The following is a 26,606-nucleotide window of genomic DNA, read 5'->3' as shown; positions in this document are numbered from 1 at the left end:
TTATTAATTAGCTCCCTCTAGCATACATTCCCCGTAATTACATGGCAGGGCGCGCGCCACACAAGAGAGGCAAAATTGTCAGCTGTTAGAAGTAATTTTTTTTTATACTCCTCATACCTCTGGTCATTTTAAGACTGATTTGTATGAACTAATAGGGTGGTACAAAAGGAAATTATTTAATAGATTGGAACCATGTTCTAAGTTTGTGAGACGGCTACTATGCAAATGTGGGTCGGTGATTCATCTGTTTATTATGCAGGTAGGACTTCAGTTAGCTGGGATGCTATCATCGTCCCGCGGTATTGTGTTGTGTTCGGGGGGGGGGGGGAGTGGGAACAAGGGTAGATTGCGCACGGTGTGTGCGTTTCGGGGATGTACAAATAAAAGCCATCGACTCAGAGAGAGATAGTAGAAAGGCGGAGAGAATATGGCTCATCGTCGTTCAAATCCCTTCAGGATTCGTTTTGCGTTTGCAGGTCAATGGGTCAAAGGCTGAGCTAGCACATCTCCCACGAATGTGAGCCCCAAGGCAGTGATTGCGCGCATGGATTGACACATCACCGACTGCTAAACAGTGTTTCAGTAAATGTACAGTAGAAAACCGCAGATCTAGCCTACTGGTTGTCTTCAAATGTGCCCCAGTCACCCTGCCATGGTATGGCCGATAGATGTTAACACAATGACCGCGTTGACCGAAGCTTCTGGTGTTATATAAAGCGAAACTGGCAGCCTGGGGAGTTGAAGCTGAGCTGTATTAAATTCAGTGCTATGGAGGGGTTGAGGAAATAACGCTATGTTGAGTTCTGCAAGCCAACACTGCACCCGTTTCGAGGCTTTCAGCCACAGCCAAGCGTTCAAAAGGATTCATAGAAGAGGTTGGAACCCGGGGGTCATGAACACAGCTCAAGGAAAAAGCATCAGTGCTTTTTATGGCCGGGGTTGTTTATTTTGTGTCAAAGTATTAATAAGACCAAGTCCACTGTACGCCCCTGTGTACTGAACGGGGTTGTCAACGAGTGAAAAGAACTTGCAGTCACTAACTTGCTCTGTGGAAGTAATGCAGTTCCAAACCAAGATCTCGCATCAAAATGGTTTGAGTCAAACTTTAGAAAATAAATAAAGCTCTAGCTGGTGGCTATCGACGTCAACTTGTCGCCCTCCTATAGACCTTGAAACAGAGATTAAGGTAAAACACGTCATATATGGTTTCCAGTATATCTACTATATTGTTGAGTCGTGCTACTGTACGCACATTACTGTCTCTCATCCAATAACCTAGAAATGACGTAGTTTCAGGAAGTGAAATCAATGTTTCGTTAAAAGCATGTCATGGAACAGAGTGCTCTTTCTTTTGCGGCGTATCCTGCAACGTATACTACCGGTATTTTCATATGCTAAGTACTTGGAAATGGCCTGTTAGAGAACAATTTCAATTGCAATGAAGCGATATTAATCAGTCAGTATCTACGGAATATTACGTAGATAACTAATGAATGAAGCACTCAATAGCCTACTGAATGACCAATACAATAACAATTCTATAACCTCTACAGCCAACACAAACTCCCAACAGCAACATTTGAAGATATGATTTATTGTTTCTCAATAAAACATATTTCAAGTCAGGATTTTTTTATTGTAACCCCAACCCTCCCAGAAGTAATGCTGATGAGGTCATCACAGACACGTTCCAGCCTTTGAATTCTTCACTATCATTAAAACATTTAAGACAACTGGAGAATCTTGACCGAAATAATTGTTGGCACTATTGAAGACAATGGCCCTCATTCATCAGCTTTATCAAGAACACCTGTTATCCTAGTTGCTCAGGCACTCATCGTTTTAAGTAGTTTCCAGTTGATTAGGAAACGCATACAAAAAATGTGCAATTTCCAAATGTCAGTCCAATACTGCATATCTAAATACAGTATTCTTTTAAATGTATTTTTATGGATAGCCAGTGGTGCACATGCCTGAAGCTGATGAGGAACACAAAGCATGGCATTTATCTGTCCAATGGCTCCACACATAGCAAACACACGGCATGACTACGAACAACAAAATGTGATAAAGTAACAGGGTTCTTTCTAAACCACCTTATTAACACCTATTCTGGAAATAGATATTTTGGTAGAAAACAGTTTCAATAATACATAATGCCTGCTTGAGCATCACATGAGCAACGGATGAGGGCCAATTTCATTAAGACCTTTAGAAAGAGTCTTTAGCGTTAGTACTGTTCTGCCATCATTAAAACAGTCAAGGCTGACCAGCCAGTGAATGGATGGCTTCCTTGGCCTCGGCCAGTGTTGTCATTGTACTGCTCCCATATATACCCTGTCTCAACGTACTGCCTGTAAACGTTGTTGACGATGTTAGTCCTGAGTTCATTATAAAGGGCCGTTGCCTTCTCCTGGTAGGGACCCTCCACACTGCTGTAGTGGTTCAGGGCTCTGACAGCCAAATAATTTATGTTGATCCAGATAGGTCCCCTCCAGTAGGGGGCGTCGTGCTCCGTGTTCCGCTTCATGTACATGGGGTCCGTCCTGGAGAGCGAGCGGAGGCCGTAGGGCGTCCACAGCTTGTCGGGGTCCCTCATGTCTCGGAGTATGTGCTCCAGCTTGGGAGAGTCGGCGTGCAGGATGTGCAGCAGAAACGGGAAGAGGCTGACGTAGCCCAGGGCGTTCACGTGCTGCAGCTTGGGCGCGCGCCGCACTGAGCGCACGAGGCGGGCGGCGGCGTAGTGGTGCCGTGGCTGTCCGGGCGGCACGTACACCTTCTCCTGCTGCAAGGACACGGCCTGCGTGTGGTTCCCGTAGTCGCTGAACGCCCCCAGCTGGTCCGACCAGTGGAGCTCGCTCAGCAGGCCGTTGTCACTGAGCACCTGGTGTGTCTGTTCGTAGTCGACGTGGGGCTCTCCGAGGAGCCGCGCGATGCTAGCCATGATGCCCGAGGCCAGGGCCATCCAGCAGTGCAGGTCCACGTGCCGCTCTTCCCCGGACGGGTGGGAGGCCCTTGGGTAGTCGTCCAGACCGGAGGTCAGGGTCTTCGGGTTCAAGAAGAGGTTGGTGTCCTTGTCCCGGCCCCTCCAGCGGTAGGAATTGGGCACGGGTCCGGTCTGTGTGGTGTTGTACCATTCAAACCAGGTCTTCAGTCTTGGGAAGAGCCGCCGTAGGAACGCCAACGTGGGCAGCGATGTCGGAGCGTCCGGGTCGGAAGAATGCTGCTCGATGAGCTCCTGCAGCGCCAGGAAGAGGGTGGGCGGGTTGGCGTTCTCGTTCCGCTGCACCACAAACTCACCCGGGACCTTGCTGCGTGCCTCGTCGCCGAGGATCTGCTCGCGAGGGATCCAACCCTCCACGTTGATGAGGTCTAGCCAATGAGCGGTCGCCTCCCGCGTCACCTGAGGGTCCCATTTGCTGAGCAGCAGCTGGTGGAAGCCCTCGTCCCAAAGGAACCCCCGAGGGAAGAAAGAGCGCGAGGGAACCGCGGTGAACAGCGCGCCCTCGGGATACAAGAGCGGGTACTCGTTGTAGGCAGACTGCACCACCGACTGGCCATAGAAGTAGCCCATCCCGCCCAGCATGTTGCTGAGGGCTGCCTTGCTGAACCTGACCTGAGCCTGGCTGAAGCCCTTTCGTTCCAGGCCAAAGGTCCTCTCGAACCTGGCGTCAAACTCAGCTTTCCTCCTCTCCAGCTCCTCCGTCATGGTGACCCCGACCAGCTGGTTGGGTCTACTGTGGAAGCTTGCCGATTCAAACAGAACCTCGATCTGGAACGGGGTCTCTACGGTTACCTGGTGGACCAGAAAGTCGCTCTTCTTCCTGGGGTCGTCAGGATTCTGCTGGGGCTGCTGGTGTGGAGGCTTGTAGCTGTCAACCGCAATGTAATGCCTCTTTTCACCAGAGGGGGGGCTGTAGACAAACCTCCGAGAGAGGCTGTTCTTAACAATGTCGGTCAGCCGCTCCAAGCCTGGAGTAACAGTCTGAAGGTTGTTGTAGCTGAAAAGAAGGAGGGAAAATCGGGGCACATTTATTATTGCTGTTCCCTAAAGCTGTCCTTGCAACCAAAGCATTTACAAAAGAATCGTGGGTGGCCAAGGATTTAGTCAAACTGATTTAGTGAGTGCAAGCACTATGAAACTACTGTTTAAATACCCAATCAACACGCATTGAATCATGAATCTATAAATAAACCCCTATTTTCCACCATCACGCATCGGTTTTTATGATTCCTATAGCTACTCTGCACACAATTCTGACACAATGTATGCAATATGCATGCTTGATATTTCTCAGCCCCACCCAAGGCTCTTCGAATAAAAGTGTCTGCTTGATTGCTAAATTGTTACTCTAGAGTCTGTCATGTTATTTTCGATAACTACTATCATCCTTCTCCCGCCCTTCACAACCCCTCGACGTACCAGGCGTATTTGACGTTGGACAGCTCCCCAGTGACGGGCTTGCTGAAGGTGATCTTGAAGTGTCCGAGCTCCTCAGAGAAGCCGGTGATGGATCCCAGGCCTTTCTTCTCCTCCACGTGAGCCTCCAGAGAGCCCTGCGTATCTGCTGCTGCGTAAAACATGAGCGAGATGACGGGCGCTTGGCGGGATGAACTCTGGTGGTGCAGAAAAATAACGGAAGAAGGAGAAATAAGGGAAATCAACATTTTGGAATGTAAATTCCATTACCGTTTAGGTATTGAGCAGATTTTGCAATCAGGTGGGAATAACAGTGAATTCTTTATGCACGTCATTGAGTATTAGGTGGTGGCATCTTGGATAAGGACTGCAGACAATTGGGTTCAACCCAGAAGCTTTTATCGGGCAGTCAAACTTTGAGGCCACTAGAGTCTAGACTATCCTGCCCCCAGGTAGGATATATCTATTTCCATATGATAATCTATCCTATGTGAATTTCGATTTAGGAAAGCAAAAAGGTAATCTGGAGATTCATCCATGAACAAAACAATGAGCCTAGACAAACAGTTGAAGGAACCTGAATAAAAAGAGCTATAATCTCCGGTCCTCACGTGCTGTTTGGCTGTGATCCTCCAGGTCCAGTCGCCACCGTGGTCGCCGCCCCTCCGCTTGACAAACTCGGTGGTCAGGGTGAAGTCCTTATCGCGGACCTCCTGGACGCCGAAGCTGAGGCCGTCGTGCATCAGCCAGCCGTAGCCCTGCAGGCCGTCCCCCTGCTCACAGGTGTGCCTGAGGTTCACGTCCATGCTGGAGAACTGCCGCATCCACATCAGGCCTGCAGAGAGAGGCATGGTATCAGGGAAGCAGTTTGTGGTGCGGGGGAAAATATATAGAAAGATATGCATCGATGGCCTTAGCTCCGAAATGTCCAATCCTGGCTGCTATGTTAAATGATTGGATGCCTTTTCTAGCCGGAGGGAGATACGGCGGCAAAGACGAGACACCACATATCCACACACACCTCGCCGCTGGTGTCCCTAGAGCGACGTCTGAAGTCACTTGGACGACAGGAATAGAACGCTGCGTTCAGGGTTAAGTTTAGGTTCTGGGTTCGAACCCAAATGTATACTGCCTGCCCTGTGGGCATCAAGATGCCTAACCCCTATCTGCTTCTCATTGATATATCTTGATTAACTGTGTAAGCCAGTGTCTACTTATGAACTACTAAAGTAAATAGAAGTAGTAGTCCTAGAAATAGTAGTAGTGAGGTGTTACCTGTAACGATGGATTTAGGACTTCTGGTTTTCATCCCAAAGTAGACCTGAGGCCTGTAGGATCCCCAGAACCTCTCTGGGGAAACCTTGGCGCTGGTGCTGTTGTCATCGAGGACTCGCGGCGAAGGGTGCAGCGTAGCCACACGTTTAGCCAGGCTGGACCGCATGTACAGGGCATAGAAAAACCAAACCAGGCTGAAAATGCAAAGGCCGATTGAGATATTGATAAACACTTTGCCAATGTCCACTTTCTTCTTCTTTTCCTTGAAGTGCAAGCCAATGGGCTTCTCGTCTTTCCGCAGAAGGGGTGCAGCTTCCCCTGCCCCCACCCTCTTCCTCTGCCTGCCCATCATGCCCTGCCGAAACAAAGGAAATGTATACAAATGAACATTGATAGAACATTATAAGGTGATAGAGGTGAGCTTGCGCCTTCCCAGATACTAGCATGGAGTTGCCTAGTTCCCACCATAAATAAGTATATGATTATGTTCACATAATGTATTTGAATGGTTATGGAACGTGTACACAGTACTCAGTATATTTTATACGCTTTTGTATAAAGGAATCACCTCACATTATGCACTCGGGCTTTTGTTTTGTACATATTACACAGGAAGCAGACAAATAAACCTGCTTGCGCGAATGTATTGTGTCTGTGTAATGTTTTGTGATAGCACGTCTGAGCTGACTCCTTTCGCTTGAGGAGCAAATTAAATGTGGTTTTCTGACAACAAATGGTAATAAGCTGAACTGAAACCCTGCTATTGCTCCTTTACGCGAAGCGTGCCACCAAGCTAAGGCATTTGACGTCCATACGGGTGCCACACTGAAGCGTTACCACTACGCAAATCAGAGGGCTTTGGCTAAAGCCCACTGTATATACAACAAGTGATCTAGAAATGGATCGCAGGGTTCAACAAGAGGTATAGATTTTATTGCGCTAACTTTGTTTTTGAATTACTAATTCTCACCTGTCAAATGAATGGATCAGCTACTCATTATCCGCTGCTAGCTTGACTATTCACTTCCTGGTCCCGCCCCCATCGCCACTCCACCACTGACGTGTCGCAGCGTGGATCTATCACTACAAACATACCGTCTATGGTTTGATACCCAGTAGCTTCACCTTAACAGGCACATTTTCCTCACTGAAGTTATTATAATCATAACATAATTGACTTATAGTAATACGTTATTCAATTCACTTCGACATCGTAAGAGGTTAATTCTGGTCAAATATATAAATATTAAAAGGCCTAACATAACGATTCGTCAAATTTGCATGATATTTTCCCAGCAAATAAACCGTTGAATAAAGAATAAGATGGACAAAGTTACATTTTAGATATTTTTTTAATGAATGTAATATATTGTGTTCCATATCCCTTACTTTGGTCAACATGTGAAATTATACCCACAAACACTGTATAAACGTAGTCTGGAACATACATCAACAAAGTCTCCATAGCAAGATATAAACCAGGGCGTAGTTTTTATGGACACTTTTAGTAGAACTTTAACATTCCTTTTAAGACCAGGACAACCAGATACCAAACCTAAGATTAGCCATTCATTGGGGTTTCAGAATTTCCTAACACTGTGTGACATCTCCATACGCCTGCCTAGTTAAGTGCCTATTACAATAGTCAATCACAGGTTACGGATTTCCAATTTACAAAAAGAACCAACCCCAATTGACTTACTCCCCTGGCAAAGCAATGGGCCAGTTCAGATGCCCTGAACAGAGTATCATATGAATATTGAAACGGTACACAAAATGCTTTTTTTTTGTCGAGTGCTTTTCATTTGGAACAAGGGGCCTTAATATGCAGCGACAGGGACAAGGAACAGAGAAAACCCTGCAAAAGAAAAATCCCAGTACAACAACAAATAGACAAATGAAAGCATGTACTTTAGATTGAAATCATACATTTGCAGCCGAATAATTAAAGACTGGGTGCTGCTGTTGCTGAGCTCTGCTACGAAGTACTATATGCTTTTCTAAGTGCTTTTCGTTCTGCAATACAATCAGAATCCAAATTATTAACAGGGACGTACAAATTCCAAGGTAGAGCACGAGAAAGACTCAAAGCACCAAATTAATGAAAAAATAAAATAAAAACGCACTCTGAAGGAACCAACGTGCCCACCTTTCCCTGTCTGAAATCAAATCCTTCCGGGTTTCGTACAAAGCCTAAGGCGCTGAAAAACCTAACCTTAATAGTTTAAGTTAACCTCCGGCAGTCATGAATACTTTTTACAATTTTTATTGAAATCAACAGATGAAGGGAACTGGGCTTCCTCGGCCTCATGTCGTCTGCTCTCTCCTACGTTCCGATGCTGGTGTGAATGTGTGGAGTTGACAACAAAAGGTACAGCAAGGTAAACTAGCAGGCCGGTGAACGGGCAGATTCAGATAACGAGATGAGTGGAGTGGATCGAAGAGTGAGGGAGAGAGACGCCGTGCGCCTTCTCCCTTGCTCCTCCCGCTCTGCTCTTCATCAGTTCTTGACCAATCCCCCGTCTCCCTCGCTGACAAAACGCTTTCGACCTCTGGTGGGTAGAAAAAGACGAAGCATAATCAGCTAATGCATTGGCTGTTGGCAAACCGTCTGAGCAGTCAACTGGGTATATCTAATAAATATCAGACCCGAAAAAGGCCCACAATGGAAAACCAATGTATGCTGCTATTTTATGGTATTCTTGATAAACTTTATAAATTAATACATTTTGGTGCAAATACATGGCATTTGAATCCAATGAAATTCAACAAATGACGAGGTCATTGACACAATGTTGATGTCCGATTGGACAGGCAAGTAGAAAACTGATACTCTGTCACTGTAACTGGTGTTACGGGGGTTTGCTTTCCCCTAGCGGTTGGTGAGTGCCGCTCACCTTGATGGACAGGTGTCTCTGAGATGTTTGGTGATGACAGACTCCTGGTAACACAGATCCACGAAGGTCTCCATGATGGAGTGGGCGTGGGGGACGTCCAGGCAGATCTCTGGCAGCTCGTCGTACACACGCTGGAAACCCTGAAACCCGCACAGCGAGAAGAAAACCTGCATCACTACAACAGGGTTGTTAACAGAACATAATGTTTAATGGTAAAACAAGTAGTTTATCCAAAGCGACTTTAAAGTGAATACAGGTAGAATGTCTTCAGGGAGAAGGCAGGGGTAGGGGGCATCTTGCCCAAGGATACCTACAGGTAGGCAGCAGACTTGAGCATTGAAGCCTGCCATCCTGCTGGCTGCCTCAACATCCTAGCCCGCTACAATTCGTTTCCCACCACAGTTTTTTTTAAAAACCCGAACTGACCCGGTTCATCTGGTCCACGGTGATGAGGCCCGACTTCCAGAAGGACTGCAGGAGCTTCATCATCATATGGATGGCGGTGTCCCCTTTGGACTCCAGCACCATCACTATAGCCTGAAAGGCAATGCAAACAAGCATAAAATATAAACACATGACGTTTTCATTCAAATATCCATTTTTAACAAGATTTAATGTGTAACTCATTTACATTAGCAAATTAAAAATAAATTCCATTGAATGTCGACTGGCCGTTTGACCACAAGGTGGCAGTGTTGACAATGCTAGTTTGTGGTTTACTGTTGTTCGGGTCTAGCTTGTACACACACCTCGTAGACTAGCTCGTGGTGGAAATGGGGAACTTCCAGGTCCTTGAGGCATCGCTCTGCCTCCGACACCTCCCCAGACACCAGGTACTCCTTCAACAGGAGGATCATCTGGAGAGAGAACACACACACACACACACACACACACACACACACACACACACACACACACACACACACACACACACACACACACACACACACACACACACACACACACACACGTGTTCAGTCAAAGTAAAGTTCATATCTAAAATGTGTGCAATCTCTGACACGCTACAGGATAAGAGAAGGCAGCAGATTGAGGCAACCTCCAGCTGACTGCCATCTTGGATTTACATATTTTTGGCGAATGCCAGTCATGCATACAAAATTATCTTGCATTTGAGGTATAATGACATACCATTTCAGCAAACTTTATTTATTCGGAGCCCGGAAAGTCATGCTATGTTGCGAAAAAACATTTGCAGACCAGTAAGTGCCCCTTTATCGCTGACAACTTGTATGTCATAAAAGATTAGTTATCCATGATGCCTTAGATGTCATAAAACGATTTCAACAACACAATCATGGCTATGTCAGAATCATTAGTTTATCTTACAGATACTAGCCGTACTGAGCACGGAGAGCTGAAGAGCTATCTCTTCCCAACATGTTATTCACAGACACACGGCACAGCAGACATAACTACAGGGTTGAACTTTTACGTGAACGTTTAATGAGAGACTCTTATTTTTGCATGGCCTCTTAACTCACGTTGGCTTTATGCATTTAAGCTAGCGAGAGACAAGCTAAAAGAGGAAGAATACAGAGACGACGATAGAGATTTGAAAGAGGTCTCATGCCTCTACTCCAAAACAAACCACACTTTAAACTCCCGAGGTTGTACAAAATATTTAGTCATTTAAAAAAAGGCGAGGAGTATGCTCCCAATACGTCAATATAACCCTGCCTTGCTGGTGTATTATCATCGCTAATTATGGGTGTATGTTACCGTAACTAATTAGGTATGTTGTGTTGTGTGTGCGTGTTAGTTTGATGTTGTGGGGGCACATAAATAGGGTGCTCCTCCCTTTTGTTTTCGAAGATCCAACATCCCGGTCGATTTCTGCTGAATGAGCATGACCCACACTTTTACACACTTTTACCCTGAATGCATTTGGCATCCGAGGGCCAAAAGATTCAGTGTCAATACTATCCCCATGAGGGTTCCCTCAGTGTTCACGATACTTTGTGGCCCGAAACCGAGGCGCTTTTAAAAACACAATTTGCCACCCTATACCCGACCCCTTCATTAGCAATCATTCTTCCGAGCCAAGTCTTCCTCAACCATGTATGATTAAAGCCAAGCGTCCATTGTGGTACTGTGCCAGGCGGGGGGCTCACCTCCTTGACGAGATGCTTGACCGGCCGCAGCCCACCGCCCACACCCCAAACGTTGTCTAGCCGTACTATCTCCCGCTTCATGGACAGCAGCACGGCAGCGCGGTCCAACGCCGCCCTGGACAGACGGCATCAGCAGAAGCGTGAGTGGAAAAAATAAAACTAAAAACGATTCTAGCCACACACACACAGACACACCTCGAAAATGTGATGCTCTGTTTGGTGGTCAAATAGGGCCCCTATTTGTGGTCAAATCGGGCCACTATTTGACCACCAGGAGTGGGGCTGGTTGGTAATGCCAAGGCATTTCTTAAACTTATCAACTAGTGACATTCCAAGTGGGAGTGTCCATCCAGAAGTATGATAGAGCCAACGCCAGCCGAACACCATTGACGTACTGTATTACACACTGTATAAAAAGAAAGAAAATAAATGAGCGATGATGTTATCGTTTCCCTTACCTGGCGTGGACACAGTCCACCTTGCCCTTGTAGCAGTCGAGGAACGCCATAGGCAGCACGTGGTCCGCTATGGCTCGGGCCAGGAACTGTCCCAACATCTGTGGCACAAAACACACCAGTCTCATCATGTCTTTTTATCAGTCGGGAAGGTTCCCTCAGGAAATTGCACTTCCAGCAACAGCAAACATTATGTTACAAATAGAATAGGAGTTAAAAACAAGAAGAAAGGTGTATGTACTTGCAGGCTGTGTTTTCCTGGCCTCCCCCTCAATTAAAATAGTTTTGAGGAGATTTCATTTATTCTACCAGCAAAATATTACTCAAATCCACACACACACGATTGCCATTACAGTATCTTCTGATTGGTCCCACTAGTATCATGTCCACATGGCAGTAAGAATCACCCGACACCCATGTCTAGCCCATTTGACAGCCGTCGTATCCATTGCCGGATTCACCACAGATGGCGCCGTTGCCTCCCTGTGTTTTCTTCCCCTGGTCCTGCTGCCTACCTTGGGGGCCTCAGGGGTGTCCAGGATGAGCTCAGGCAGCTCCTTCAGCATCTTGTCGAAGGCGCGGGCCATGTCGGCCTGGGACAGCTCCTTGCCCAACAGGTCGGACAGCAGGCGGGACGTGAGCTCGCGGTGGCTGGCCTTGCCCTCCAGGGAGAGGCACAGCGCCAGGGAGGAGAACTCGAACTTGTGAGCACCCAGGTTTAGGCCCTTCAACAAAGCCTTGGGGGAAGGAGACCGAGACAACACACACACACACACACACACAATGGATTATCAGGGGAAGGATGTTTACATCGGGAAAGACATTCAAATGAGTAGCTGTGATGGCTGCGTTGTTTCGCTCATTCTGAAAAACAGCAATATCAGGCACATGGTCTGTAGGTTGATAATTTGCTAGCTAGAGTATACATCTAGACTAGGGATGGGCGATATGGCCTAAAATCCATATTGCGATATACATGCAACCTATTGCGATAACGATATATATCACGATATATAAATCATAATAGAACCATTTCAGAACAGGTTACATAGACTCTAAGGAAAGCTAAACTGCTAAATGTATGTCGTTTTGAGAACATTTATTGTGCAAAACTAATCATACAACATAATGTTGTAGCTGCAGAGACTTTAAAAAAGAAAAAAATCTTCTGTGTAATGACGTATACTTCTCTTAATGAAATAAAAATTGGTGGTGTCTTGTTAATAAAGAAACTAATACTGTGAATTAGGGAAATACGTCCAGTATTATTTAGGCATGGCTATTTTAAATAAAGAAAAATCTTCCAAGTGTGTGCACAGATACTTGCTATTAAAACATAAAACAATAAGTGCAAAATGAACGCATATAATTTTGAAATGAACATGAAATGAGAGCAATCACCAGCTCCTCCGTTTCGCTTTCAGACATATTTACTTGATGACGAGATGACGATGATGCGTTGAAGCCGGTCGGAGCTCATGGCTCTTTAAATTCCGCGGGTCGCGGACGATGCGTTGCAGCCGGTTGCAGCTCGTGGCTCTTTAAATTTCGCGTGTCGCGGATGATGCGATGCAGCTGGTTGCAGCTCGTGGCTCTTTTTAAAATTCGCGGGTCGCGGACGATACGTTGCAGACGGTTGCAACTCGTGGCTCTTTATATTTCGCGAGTCATGGATAGATCGTGTCAAACATACATTATCGCGATAGAGCAATATAACTAAAATCTCTATCGTAGGCCATTTTTTATCGTTTATATCGTATATCGTTTATATCGCGCATTCCTAATCTAGACTAGAGCAATGTACCCCAACCGTGTCTGATACCAATATGGGAGGTTGATTTGGTTCAAATGATGTGTAGAAGAAGAGATGCACAGAAATCAAAGATCTGGGGGTCACCAAAATATTCTGAACCCAAAATAGTGTCACAGACCAAAAAAGGATTAGAACCACGGATCTAGTCAGCTATGCATATAGCCTCTGGATGGCAAAACCCTTCTCATGAAGAGTGCGTGGGGGTCGCTTCACATTACCTGGACTTCTTTAGTGTCTCCGTGTTCAAAGTACTCCTTGACAATGGGGTTCACCGTCTTCTCCAGCAGCTTTTCGTCCAACTCCGGCACCACCGTGGCGTACACTGTGTCACCCTGTTTAGAGAGACAGAAACAAACAGGCTTTAAGACTCGATTTACAATTAAGTTACATGCGCTTCTCTCATCTGGTCGAAAAACCTTGCGTGTATATTAACATGTGCAGACACTCATTATTATTGTATAAATCGAGAACATTATTTTCATACTTAAATTTGCAGAGGATTCATTAATTGCACACTGGAAGTATAAAGGGATACAGAACCAACCATATGATGTAGATCATTATTAACTTGAGAGAAATTGGGAAAAATCAACTCAGGGGGGGCTCCAAAACAGAAATATTTCTTCCCTGCAGAATAGAACGGATGATTGGGTGCTCTGATGCAACACGTGTGCACACCGCACAAATATGCACCACTTCATAATAAACACCAGTGTCACTCCAAGAACAAAAGAGCCCTCGCACACACCTCACTTTTCCAGTTCCCTCTATAAAAAGAACTGAGCCTCGGCTATGAGAAAATTAGCAACGTCGGGCTGGGCAAGACATTAATAAATGATAAACACACTGCTTTGCTCACTAGCAGTTGTTTATGCCTCCCCAAGTGGATGCAGTTGATGTATGAATTTGGTTGTACTGCGATTACACAACTCAACTCATATTCCATCCTAAAAGACTTTTGGGTGTTTGGTTTTGCGCAGGGCGTTTCCCCTTGGCCACCCACGGCTGTTTACCTAAAGTGACACTGGAACCAAGGGACTTTGGAAAGAAACTGCATGACCCAAGACTGTTTGATGTCAAGTGGGACGGCCTGACCAGTCACTCTATACCCACGGACAGGCAGAGTCCACACTTTCGATATGTGACTAAAAAGCCTCAACATCACCTTGCACTCTGGCTTGATTAGCGCCTCAGAAGGTCCTAACACTGTGATTGTGTGGGGGACACAGCGATCTGAGTGGCGAGTATACACTAGCAGAATAGACCATCACATTAGAGTGACTATGGGGGGGGGGGGGGGGGGGGGGGGAGGGGCTTCTGTCCACTGTCTGGGCCTTGCGTCCATAAATAGAGCGAACAATTGGGTTTTGTGTGAGACTCCGCTATTCAGGAACAGAGGGCAGCTTGGCGCGTAGTTCATCAGAAAAGAGAGCGTATGCGTGTTTGTTTGTTTTCTGTGTGTGACTAACGTCAGTTGCGACGTGAGGCCCTCTCGTCTCCACTGGGACAGGGAACACACACACACACACACACACACACACACACACACACACACACACACACACACACACACACACACACACACACACACACACACACACACACACACACACACACACACACACACACACACACACACACACACACCTCTGTAGTGATTGGTTTTTGTTGTGCACGTTGGTGTGCGTATAATTGAGCCGTGAAAGGGTGCAAGGCACTGCAGATTCAGCAGTCCAGGTCACCGTGGCTCCGAACCCGGCGCACAGCGAGCGAGCGAGACAGACAGACAGACAAGGAGACGGACAGCGTGTACTGACCTGCGCCACTTCGTCGTAGTTGGGGTCCTTTGCGTCGGGCTCCTCCACCTCATAAACCATCCCGGCGGCCCCCCACACTCCTTTACCACCGGCCCCACCTGGCAGACCAACAGCCCGTCAGGCAATAGTCTCTCACGTGGACCTGCCTCAGATTCACCTTCTTTGTACATGGGTTTAGTGAAATGTTCTACAAATGCAAGTTAAAATTAAATATAATATAATCTTTATTTGTCATTGGGTTAAATACAAAGTATTTACACAACGAAATTAAGGTGCAGATCTTGCACCTTAAAAAAAAAGAGGAAATGATGGCTATCGCTACATAAAGGCCGACAATCAAAACAATCCTAAGCAGATCCCATTTGCCGCACGTTGTTAATGAGCACATTTTAACAATCTTGATATTTTTCTTTCCTAGAACAGACCTTTTTTGGGCAGGCCCCGTCCTTTGCCGGTGCGCGACTTGCGGTCGTTGGCGTTGACCTTCCCCTTGGGGCTGTCCCCGCCGGGCAGCAGCTCCCCGGACTCCGACAGCGAGTCGCTGGTGGAGTTGCGGGACGAAGACTTGCGCAGCCGGCGCTTGGCCTTGGCCTTCAGGCGGGCCTCGTGGAGGGCCTTCTCCTGGGGCGTCCAGTTACCGTTGACCTCGCAGTCGTTCAGGTCATCATCGTAGCCCGCCATGTCACCGTCCAGGGCAAACACGCCTGGTGATTGGACGAGAGGAAACCACAAAGGACACGCCCCCTTTAGCTCACATGGTCAACAAGTGGATTTAATCCCCCACTGGAAACGGAGTAGATAAAATAATTATAAGATGACCCTCATGGAGAGAACAGCGATGGACAGTTTATTTCAGCCCAAGTAATTTTCTTTATAATCCGTATAATTGGCTGCATTTATGGTATGAAGCCAACAGCATCATCATCAACTAAACCTCAAGAAAAACAAGACACAACACGAAACACACGCACTGAGCAACAGCCAGTAAACCTCTTCTCCTATTCAGGCATGTTGTTTTCGAAAGGAGATATGGTTTTAACCTCCACCAAATGCTTAAGAAACTGTTGAGTGGGTCATTCATTGTTTAAATGAATGACCGACCTACCGACTAGTAAACGAGATGTGCACCAAACAATATTTTCCAAAAGCTCTGTTCTTGGATGAGGTGGTACAAAGCATGTTGGCTGTACACGTTGCTAGTATTGCATTAACCACTATCTGCAGACTCGCATTACACAAGGCAACACTTGGCGGCCAGTCTCATCTAATAATCTCTCAGCCGAAACAAAATACCTTAAAACGGTTGCCATGTGTACAAACAGGAACTCATTTAGGCAAACCATACTTTTTACCATCTTAACCAACAATCAGGTACTTAAGAAAGGTTGCTGAAGACACCCAAAGACACGCAGCCTTCACATAGAGGGTAGCAACCACATCAGAGCCCGTTGGCATGCCACAGATGGCCCCGTGCGTGGGAGAGCAGCACACAAAACTTGCTGACTGCAGGGATAATTTTTTATTCTCTTCAGCCCGTTTTCGTGTGCTCTTCGTCCGTACCAGCGGAGGAAGCCGATGCTCTGCCTGATATGGCTGCCGTGGGCACTCACTCAAGTCACATGACTGTACTGTACCGCAGGCGGTGGAGAGAGAGAGGGGGGGGGGGGGGGGGGGCACAGAGGACAAAATACTGGCGAGTCGTGTAAGGAATACTCAGTGTATCCATACTCCGGTGTGTCTGCCAAGCTTGACAGTTGCTGCCTTCATACACAAGCAATGGTCTAGGCCTATTCAGTTATTCTCTTTGGTTACGTCTTCCATACAACAAGTATTATGCAACACCCCGTGGACTGTTGCATGATTGTGGTAGGGTCTAAAAAGGAGAAATTCTACTACGGCCACAGTTTGCATGAGCGCAGTTCTCTGTGAGGAATACAAACAGGCAGCCGAAGGAAAGGCAAGTTGGTGCGGTGTGGGCTTATAGCCCAGATTTAACCTGTCGTAGCACTGGGACAACCAGTCACCAGCCGCTCTGCAGTAAACAAGTGAGCACGTGTCCCATGGACTCCTCTCGGGCGCCACTCCCTCTCCCTCACGAAGGCTATATGCCACGACCCCGCCAGAGCAGTAAGTTAGGGACTGGCCAATGGCCGCGCTCCAAGCTTAGATGCAGGCCAGCGAGAGGAGAAAAAAAGAAAAAGAAAGTCAAGGCTGAGGGTGAAGGCAAGAGATTGCGAAACTATAGGAAAACAAGACCGAGCATAGCGAGTTAAAAAAGGCATAGTGTGAGTCAAGAGTAAGTTGAGCAGCCATATGTTGCTTGATGGATGAAACAAGGCTGCTAGACTTGTGGAGCTAGTTTCCTAGAGTAAAGGCTTTCCTTAGATGTGTAGGTTGTATCCCTCATGACCACCTATATTTACAGAAGTTGATTTATTAGTAGTAGTGTGTAGTCTTTTGGCCCAGAATAGAGGAACATGGCTTATTTTGTCTGAGGAGTGCTCCGTTTGCACCACACACACACACACACACACACACACACACACACACACACACACACACACACACACACACACACACACACACACACACACACACACACACACACACACACACACACACACACACACACACACACACACACACACACCTGATCTCTGGTAGCCATAGGGCAGAGATGGGTGTGGTGCCAAGTTTGTTCAACAGTCATTATGAATCTGATACATATAGCTTTTATAAATTCTAAAATAGAGTTTGGGATTCATCTTGTTAACTTTGGAATAAATGTGCTTTTGGTGAACTGCGAAAACTTTTAGGCTGAATAACTGAAAAACATAAACAGTAAACAGAGTAACTATGCGGTGCAGTAAAGGTACAGTAGAGGTAGTGTGGCCACTCCACCAACGAGCCACTTCCACAATGTACAATGAGTACAGGCGCACATGGCGACTGGTCTGCACATTCTGATCCCAAACATGAAGACGGACACCAAGTACGCTGTGCGTGTGTTGCGCAGTGTGTTTGTAAGCAGTGGGGCTGCTGGGCCGACAGCAGAGCAACAAGCAGACTGTAGCATTCTGTTTAGTCAGCAGGCCATGAGGAAACCAGGCCCGACATTTATGGCATTAAGGCCACTCCATATAGCTTTCCTCTTGATGTTTATCTAAGGAGTTTCAAAGAAGCACTTAAGGCCTAGGCCCAGCAGATTCTGATATTCCAGAAAGAACACAAACAAGTTAACTTTTTTTTTTTTTTAACAGCAGGCAGGATACATGGCGTTTTAAAGTGTTAGCTTTAGAAATACTGGATAAAGTAACATATTTTTGCTGGCCAATAGACAAACTTTTTGTGTGTGCCAATAGAGAGACAGGTTGAATATATCCGTAACCATAAATTATTCTAGACCTTATTGAGCTTTATGCGAACAGGTGAATGGAGTGTATGAGTACATGCTGTACAGAGTGAATGTAAAGGTGTGTGGATGTATGATTTGGAGCAAAATAAAATAAAACAAAAATGTATATATTAGAAAGCATGCCTAATGTCTACTCTTTCGTTTGGTTGCTTACTGTATTCAAAGCAAAGACACATTATGTAACTTGCAAAAACACAACAACATTACAATTTGGCGCATTCCTATTGGTCCAAAAGGTAAAGAGTAGTGCATGCTTACGTCACCATTGTACTCAGTGGAAATAGTCTGCAGAAATATGGCTAAGAGCAGATACGAATGCTCCACCACGACATGCAAGCCAAGCAAACATATATGGCACGCCTTTATTTAAACACTCGCAGAATTTATAAAAAGGGGAACAAAAACCGTGAGAATCTCCGTGCACCACATTAAAAATGGTACACATACAAATCACACGTCGGAGCGGAAGTGACTGCTGTTTTCGACCAATCAAATACAGTCCGCGTATTAATCTTGTCGTATAGGTATGCACCATTTTAAAAGACTATCAAAATACTGCACGCACAAATATAGTAGCATAAAATAGTATCCAAGTGGAGGAAGCAAACGGCATGGTCCAGATTTGCAGCTGACGACGCAGAGGGCTGCGGGGGGCTTCAGAGCACATGGAGCATGGATGTATCGGAGCCCATCCCTTTCTTGGACAATGGACTGCAGAACGCAACCGTATTCACACAACCCCATTTCAATTTGTCCTTCGACGCATTTGCATGAGATCACCATCGAGACGATCAATAAGCACTGGGTTATTAGTAATGATAACTCACCCTCGTGTTGCTGAGCGGTGGACCAAGTCTCCACTTCGGTCGCCATGGCGCTCTGTAAAGGCTTGTTTGTTTATTTTTTATTGCACGTTCTGTCAAATAGCTGCGATCCCGACGGGTTTAGCGAATGAAAAATTCAACAAACAATACCTAAAATGGTATCTTAAATTTATATTTGGACAAAACGCGTGCTAAATATAAGCCCTACTCGACGTCGTATTATTGTTCTTTTGCTCACGCAATGATACAATGACAATATAATGTAACACTAGAAAAAATCGATACAAAATGGCATGCAAATGAATACTATAACACTCCAGTCGCAGTGTTCGAAATATTCGGTCAAAACAACCAGCTTGAAAGAAAATGGCTAATCGAAGCACATTTCAACGAGCAGCCTGCAAGATAAACAAAGTCTGTTTTTAACTTTGGAAGTAGCCTGAGTCGAGGCGGAGTCACGTGGACACAGCGCTGGCTGGGATTGGTTAATACAGGGGGCAGGTGCCGTCCACGCTAACCAACCACAGAGCAGCAATCCATAGCATGCAGAAGATTAAAAACAACTATGGCAATGGCACATATACGATGTTGACAACCTTGTTTTTTTATGGCTCACTCTTAAAAGCAATTGTTAAAAACGTGGTTAAGCGTAACTTCAATGCTAATGGTGGCCCTATTGTTAACATAGATAAACGAAGCAAGCCATTAGATGCATTATTCTTGTACAACATTATATATTTCTGATGGTTAGAAGCCGAAGTCCCAATGTTTATTGTAGTCGCTGGTTTTTAGTAGTACCCGCGATGACGTCTAGGGGACCATTTACAGTAGGCCTACATATTAAGTTGACTAAAGGGAGGTGGACCAACAAACTGACAAACGTGTTATTGAGCTGTGTTGTCCCCGCCCCCTACATCAATCTTGTCCGATCGGCCCAACCGAACAGAAAGGACGACGTGTGCACTGACTTGATGTGATCGACGTAGCGCTACGGTGTAATGCTTTCTCACCTCCTACGTTTCCCATTATTGTTGAAAACAATTATTCAGTAAATCAAAGGGATAGCACGAGGTACCTTTTATTTTTTGACACAGGATCCAAAGTCTCGGTTGAATAAAGAGATGCAAATGTTTATGTAATACAGTGGATAACCCAAAATCAAGAAAATATTCATTTAAAAATGCCAAATCAACCGTTACAACACAGCTATATCAAAAAGACATGATGGGTGCAAGCAACTAGGCACCAATAAAGTGAATGTATTTATCTGTGAGCATTTACAGTACAATATGCATCAGGATTTTCAGTACAATACACAACAAGAAAAACAAATGTACAATGGGATATTTTCTTCTGTTCTGACATACTATTGAAAAAGGCCTAGGTTTAGATATCAACACTGATAAATATTATCATGTTAACTAACACCAACAATAATCACCTTTGGCCTCATAATAAGCTGCAATTGTTTTTAATATCAAACCACTAATTTCTTTCCTCTTATACATGTATGCTACACGGATAAGAGCAGAAGTCATAATTGCACAATAGGATACCCTCAATGTACGCCACATGTTCGCTAATATTACTTTAAACTATTCCACAACCACGTAAGATGCTGCTAAAGAGTCTACTGCTCACTTGCAATTCATGTAAGCGACCAGAAATGTTAATTTCTACATGGAAAAAATATAAAAAGTAGGCCATGTCCTGTCCGAACTGGGGTTTTATCTTAATTTTTTCCCTTGTTCACCTAAACAAACTGATTTATGTTTTACCATTTTAAAATAAGATAGTACAAATATAGAATAAATACGATCTGGAAAAAAGTTGAGTCAACAGTCCTTTGCAGTCATTTCTTAGCGAGGTAACAGTCTTACATTGGGCCTTGGCCTGTCGGTAGTAATGAAAGGGGAGATCATAGACGCACACACACACACACACACACACACACACACACACACACACACACACACACACACACACACACACACACACTTAGCTGCTAGAAAAGGCAAGAGAGAACAAACTACTTTGGCTCAAGTGTCTTACTGGGCAAACTCAGTATCAGATCGGGGACAGATAAAGTCTGCTTCCACCTAATCAGAGAACAATGAGCTGTTGTCAATGCCAAATAAAGAGCCACGTACAATCAATGAGCCATGCCCTTTGCCAAATACAGGGCAGTATAACGAGGTAAACTCATTTTCGCAACCGCTTTTCACAAGTCCTTTTCTTTTTGTCAAATGCCCACTTGAACAAGGGAAAAAGGTGTGATTACTATTCTATTGCTAAATACTAGTTCTGCAAGTCTCGTGCGTGTACTTTGTACTGAGAATATTTTATAAAGAGACTGCTTAAGTATCGATAGGAAAACAAAAGTAAATTTTTGGTATACGAGTACATACAGCCAAACGGGAGACACATACATAGCAGCACAATGATGACATGATGTCCAACGCAAAATATATTATCTTCTAGGCACGATATACATACTGCAAGAGACAATATACTTTTAAAAGCCCAACCCAATGAGAAAAAAGGGATTGTTGTGATACTTGATATTTATCTATTTCTTTTATACAAAAATGTACAGTAGTGAAGTAGCAGTGGAAATCAGAAGAATATTAGCCTGTATGTTTCAGGCTATATTCACCTTGATTGGGACATCAGTGTCTCTTAAATATCTGCCTCTTCCGTCTGGACACATTTTCACATCCGACCCCCTTAAACTATATATTTTCCAGAATAAAGAAAAATCCGGGTGCCGTAGAAACTAACGATAGGAAGGTGAGAGGTAAGCTCCAGGCAAATTGTGATTCCTTAATATGGCCTCGGCATACTTTGCAACCCACTCAAAGAAATCACAAATACAAAATGTTCTCCAGCAAAGTGAGACGCTGCATGTATGTTTGTTTTCAAGGAGCCACATTAAATATTGTAACACGAATGCTCTTTTTTTTACAATTTCATTGTCTGCACGTTTTACCTGTGGAAATCAATCAGCTAAGTTCTTAAACAAAAAAAGATATCAATCATGTTTCATATGTTAAGAGCATGACCACAAGTACATGGTAGATCAGACCACTTTGTCTTCCGTGAAACATATTCCTACGAAAAAGATCACAATAAGCAGGATGGCTTTCCGAGTATCCTCTGTGAAGATTTCACATGCCAAACAAGTTTGATCGTAAACAGTCTCTCTTCTTGCCATTGCAAATGCATATACATTCATGTGGTATATGTGGGTGAAAGCCGCGCTAAGAATGCCAGCTTTATAAACAGTTCCTGCCTCACAAAAACAGTCCATCATCACGGTGGAGGGGGAGGGGCGCTCTTAAAGAGTTGAGATTAGGTTGAAGTTCCCCTAACTAAGCTATTACAAAGGTAACTTTGACACAATACGTTTGAATAACAGTCAAAACGAAGAGGGATTGTAGTTCCGTTATAAAGCTCTGTCACCCAAGTAGATCTTTTGTTTTGTTTTGAGTCTTTCTTTTCAGTTCGGCCATCTTGAATGAGGGAGGAAAGACACAGTGTGCTAAAGACATGTAGTTTAAATATGTAGAGTTGTTGTTTCTCTCCCGTAAGTGCTCATTATTGCCTCTGAAATAAAAAAGAAAAGCAACCTAAAGCTGACCTGATAGCGTAGTGTCACAACCGAACCAAAAGTTGTATATGGGCGATAGTAAACAAAATATTTGTTAAAGGCAAAATGCTTATTAATGCCATAATTCACAGAACCAATAAATTATGTGTCTAATCACCATGAAAACATGTTGTGGAACTGCACAATTTGGCAGTGATTTATAAAACGAATAAGTACATTTAAAAATATTGGAACCCTCAATGTGGTCAACAGTCAATGCAACCAATGATAAATAAATCTAGAAAGTATTTCTGTTGTACAATTCATAACTACACATTAACAGTCTTCCCTTCATCCTCAACAGATCATGTGTAATCTCTATCTATATGTTTCAGAGAAAGGTTTATTTTGTTCATAAACAACAGTCCATCTAGCCTCGTTATAATACAATAAACTGACTTTTCAATAGCAATGGGTTTCAAACTGCAAGGATTAATCAAGTAAATTAATCTGCTAGTGACTGGGCAGACACATGCTCAGCTGGATTCAAAGACAGAGAAGTTTGGAAAGTAAATCATAAAAGAAAATGTACGTATGTGTGTGGAGTGTGAGTCTGTATACGTGTTGTATGTGTGTGTATACGTTGTTTTCCTTACTTGCAGTGAATTGAAGATACAAAATGGAGAAAACGGATATAAAAAGTGACCCCGAAGCCATTTCCTTACAGAAACCGGTCTATCTGGGAAAGATAGACCGGTTTCATTAAAAAAAAAAAAACAGCAAGTAAAAACCCACTTCCATATTACCCACCCATCTCCAGTCACCGTTAGCAACATGCTAACACCTTCTAATTCAGCCTTTCAATTCAAGCAATTTTTGCAGGCTGGGCACCTATGAGCCTTTGACCCTCTGTTCCTGAAAAGCAGAAGGTGCTGCTAGGCCCCGCAGGTAAACCGTCCCGACTGTCGCTGGGATTTTGCGGTACCTCAATTCGGATGAATCCTGTCGCCAGACCTCCAGCTCATGACGTTTCCACGGTGACGGTGGCCTTGCCCGCCTTGTGGGGCAGCCCAGGGGTCGCGGTCGCCTCCGCTCGCTGATACGGGCGCCGACCTGCCGCCGCTTGAGCACGGAGGGAACAGTCCACGCTGTCGTGCAGGACCTCCTCTGCCCCCTCCCCGTATCCCAGCGCCCCCCCCCCTCCTCCTCCTCCTCGTTTCCCCCGGTTACCGCCTCCGCCCTTCTCCACCGCGGGCTCGTCCCCTTCCGTCCGCTTGATGTGGCAGCGGCACACCTCGATACCCGAGTCGCCCGTCAGCCTGCGATGGCGGAAGTGGTCTTCGTCATCTTCATCGTCATCATCGTCATCATCGAGATCATCTTCCTCTCCTCCTCCCCCTCGGTGTTCTTCCTCCATCCCCCTCTGCGAGGCCACTTGCTGTTTGCGCTCGGCGTCGTAGCGCTGGTGCTCGAAGAACGCCACGCTGGAGGAGAAGAGGGCGTGTTTGGGGAAGGGTAAGGGTGGTGGGGGGAGGCCGGGGGTGGAGCCCCCCGTCCCGTACCCCCGGCTGGCCCCCAGCGCCCCCAGCGGGTCAGACACGACCAGCGGACGGGCCGGAGGAGACACAGAGGAGGGGGCCGGCGGGGGGGGGGAGGAGGAGGTGGAGGAGGGCGGGGCCAGGGTGGGGGAGAGGATGAGGGGTGGGAGGGGGAAGCGGGGTGGGTGGGGCGGGCGTGGGGGGTTCAGGGAGAGTGCGGGAAACGAGCGCCCCGCGCTGTTAGCGGCTCGGGGCGGCCCGCCTTCGGGGGCGGCGCTGGGGGACGGGTCGGGCGGGAGAGGCGCCGAGCGCCCGGGCCTGGTCGTCATGGCGATGGCGACGGCCCGGTCGGCGCCGTCCCCGGGGGTGGAGCCGCGGCTGCTGTCGTAGGTCTCGTCCGTCACCTGCACGGAGAAGGAGTTGCTGGAAGGGGAGGTGATGGAGCAGGACTCGCAGGAGCAGCTGGTGTAGTTATCGGAGCTTTGGGAGGAGGTCATGGCGCTCCTGGCGGGGGTGCGGCCGTGGCTGGGGGGGTAAGGGGTGTGGCTGGGGGCCTGGCTGGGCGGGTACGGCCACTGGCTGAGGGGGTAGGGGCCGTGGGTAGGAGGGTAGGGGCCGGGGTAGGGGTACGGAGGGCAGGGGGGGTGGGGGTGGTGGTGGTGGTGGTGGTCGTGGGCGTAGGAGGAGCTAGGGCCTCCTAGGGCACCTCCTCCTCTCCCGCCTCCTCCTCCTCCTCCTCCTCCTCCTCGCAGGGCGAAGACGGAGCTGTAGGGGGGAGGAGGGGTGCAGGGCTGAGCGGCCACCTCCTCGTACGACGGGAGTTTGAAGGAAGCCAGGAAGCCTACGGCAGGGCATTGGTCAGGTCAAAAACAAAGATCCGCTGAGGTCGGTTCCACTAAAGCCCCTTAAATACAGAGGTTACAAGCTTCGGCCGGCTCTTTATTATTTGGCTATTTGTTTACTTTCGGCACCTTCTTTTCATTTAGCAGAAGCTTTTATCAAAAAGCTACTAACCGGGATTTTCTTTAATGCTTCGCTGATAAGAAATATTTAAACAGCTTTTGAACTTACTTTAAGGTTGACTTCAAAACATTTGTCAACTGACGTCAACGGACTCCCGACTATCACAAATCCCTCGGACTACAGTGATATGAGGTGCTGTGTTCATACTTAGGTCCAGCATGGAGGTCGGGTAGTTGCAGGCGCCGTTGTAGGCGATCAGGTTGATTTCTCTCTGTCTCTGCTGGTGCTGGAGCCTCAGCTTGGCCCAGCGGTGCCGGTACGCACAGAAACAGCTGAACAGGATCACCACGGTCGACAGCAGCCAGAACCCTGCAGTGGCCGGCACACAGAACAGAGCTTAGCTTCAGCCTGCTCCCAAACTCTCTGCTGTAACAGTAGCATAGCTTTCGTTTTTTCTAGATATATATATCTCTCGCAGGATGAAAAGTACATCAACCATATATTTAGCTGGTTTGGTAACTTTGGAAAAATGCTAATTTAATCTAAATCTTTAAAACTTCAACTATAAGCATTAAAACAAACACAAACGTTTCAGCTATTTGCGCATAGAAGCTTAGGAAATAGATGGTCACTTGGTGTTTGAAGCGCATTTAAATGTGACCTACACCACAGTTCATAATAGTAGGTGCAGCAGCCGGTCTCTCCACAGCAATGGCCCGTTTCACAGAGGTAGCCAGGCTTGTTGTTCACCCCGGGACAGTATTTAGGACTGACTACGGGTTGGTTGCCAGAATTCCCGTGAAATGTCACCACCTAGCGAAAGAAACGCAACATTACAATATATCCATGCCATTGCAAGAATAGTAACCAAATTAATTGACATGAATCCTAATCATTACACTCGGTTTTATTGAAACTATTCTTTAATTAAATTTAAAAAAAAGTTGTACCTGACATTCGTTGGTAATGGTAAAAATGAAAATAATAATAAAAAAATAACATAATAAGAAGCTATTGTCGTTTATTTTAAAGTATTGTAATTGTATTATAACTGTGTTGCAATTGTATTGTATTTTAAACTGCAATGCATGTAAAATGTCCCTAATCAAGCCTGTACTGGCGGTGAAGGCTGCGAACGGTGCGCCGTAGTGGAAGACTCTTTAGGACTGACTACGGGTTGGTTGCCAGAATTCTCGTGAAATGTCACCACCTAGTGAAAGAAACGCGACATTACAATATATCCATGCCATTGCAAGAATAGCTTGAAGTAGGGAAGTAACCAAATTAATTGACATGAATCCTAATCATTACACTCGGTTTTATTTAAACTATTCTTTAAATAAAAAAATAAAAAAGTTGTACCTGACATTCGTCGGTAATGGTAAAAATGAAAATAATAATACAAAAATAACATAATAAGAAGCTATTGTCGTTTATTTTAATTGTATTTTAATTGTGTTGCAATTGT

The 26,606-nt window shown here is 45.7% G+C and overlaps 3 protein-coding genes across 4 annotated transcripts in view; all 3 read right to left on the bottom strand.

The window, feature by feature from the left end:
- Positions 1–1,574: 1,574 nt before the first annotated feature.
- On the bottom strand, positions 1,575–6,773 carry mogs (mannosyl-oligosaccharide glucosidase). Its single transcript, XM_060047602.1, has 5 exons — positions 6,666–6,773; positions 5,696–6,050; positions 5,032–5,255; positions 4,424–4,617; positions 1,575–4,001 (listed from the first exon to the last, which is right to left on the bottom strand). The coding sequence occupies exons 2-5, from the start codon at positions 6,045–6,047 to the stop codon at positions 2,231–2,233; spliced, it is 2,541 nt and encodes an 846-aa protein (XP_059903585.1). The 5' UTR covers positions 6,048–6,050; positions 6,666–6,773; the 3' UTR covers positions 1,575–2,230.
- A 255-nt stretch (positions 6,774–7,028) lies between these two features.
- pdcd4a (programmed cell death 4a) lies at positions 7,029–19,484 on the bottom strand. Its single transcript, XM_060047601.1, has 11 exons — positions 19,052–19,484; positions 15,235–15,513; positions 14,810–14,907; positions 13,211–13,324; positions 11,695–11,916; positions 11,183–11,280; positions 10,725–10,839; positions 9,342–9,449; positions 9,019–9,129; positions 8,593–8,732; positions 7,029–8,247 (listed from the first exon to the last, which is right to left on the bottom strand). Exons 1-11 carry the CDS (start codon positions 19,095–19,097, stop codon positions 8,196–8,198), a joined length of 1,383 nt encoding a protein of 460 aa, XP_059903584.1. The 5' UTR covers positions 19,098–19,484; the 3' UTR covers positions 7,029–8,195.
- Positions 19,485–20,110: 626 nt separating this feature from the next.
- Positions 20,111–26,606, bottom strand: part of LOC132454321 (atrophin-1-like) — a 12,164-nt gene continuing 5,668 nt past the window's right edge. The window contains exons 3-6 of one of the 2 annotated variants that reach the window (XM_060047599.1): positions 26,256–26,348; positions 25,804–25,951; positions 25,346–25,507; positions 20,111–25,016 (exon numbers count right to left, since the gene is read on the bottom strand). In XM_060047599.1, coding sequence (XP_059903582.1) covers positions 23,659–25,016; positions 25,346–25,507; positions 25,804–25,951; positions 26,256–26,348 — 1,761 coding nt within the window. In that variant the 3' untranslated portion in view covers positions 20,111–23,658. The remainder of the gene's footprint in view (positions 25,017–25,345; positions 25,508–25,803; positions 25,952–26,255; positions 26,349–26,606) is intronic. The other variant, XM_060047600.1, reaches the window with a different exon arrangement.

The sequence above is a fragment of the Gadus macrocephalus genome, chromosome 3 (genome assembly GCF_031168955.1).
Source record: "Gadus macrocephalus chromosome 3, ASM3116895v1".
NCBI lineage: Eukaryota > Metazoa > Chordata > Actinopteri > Gadiformes > Gadidae > Gadus > Gadus macrocephalus.
The sequence above is the reverse complement of the archived record's forward strand: the minus strand, read 5'-3'. Positions and strand labels throughout refer to the sequence as shown.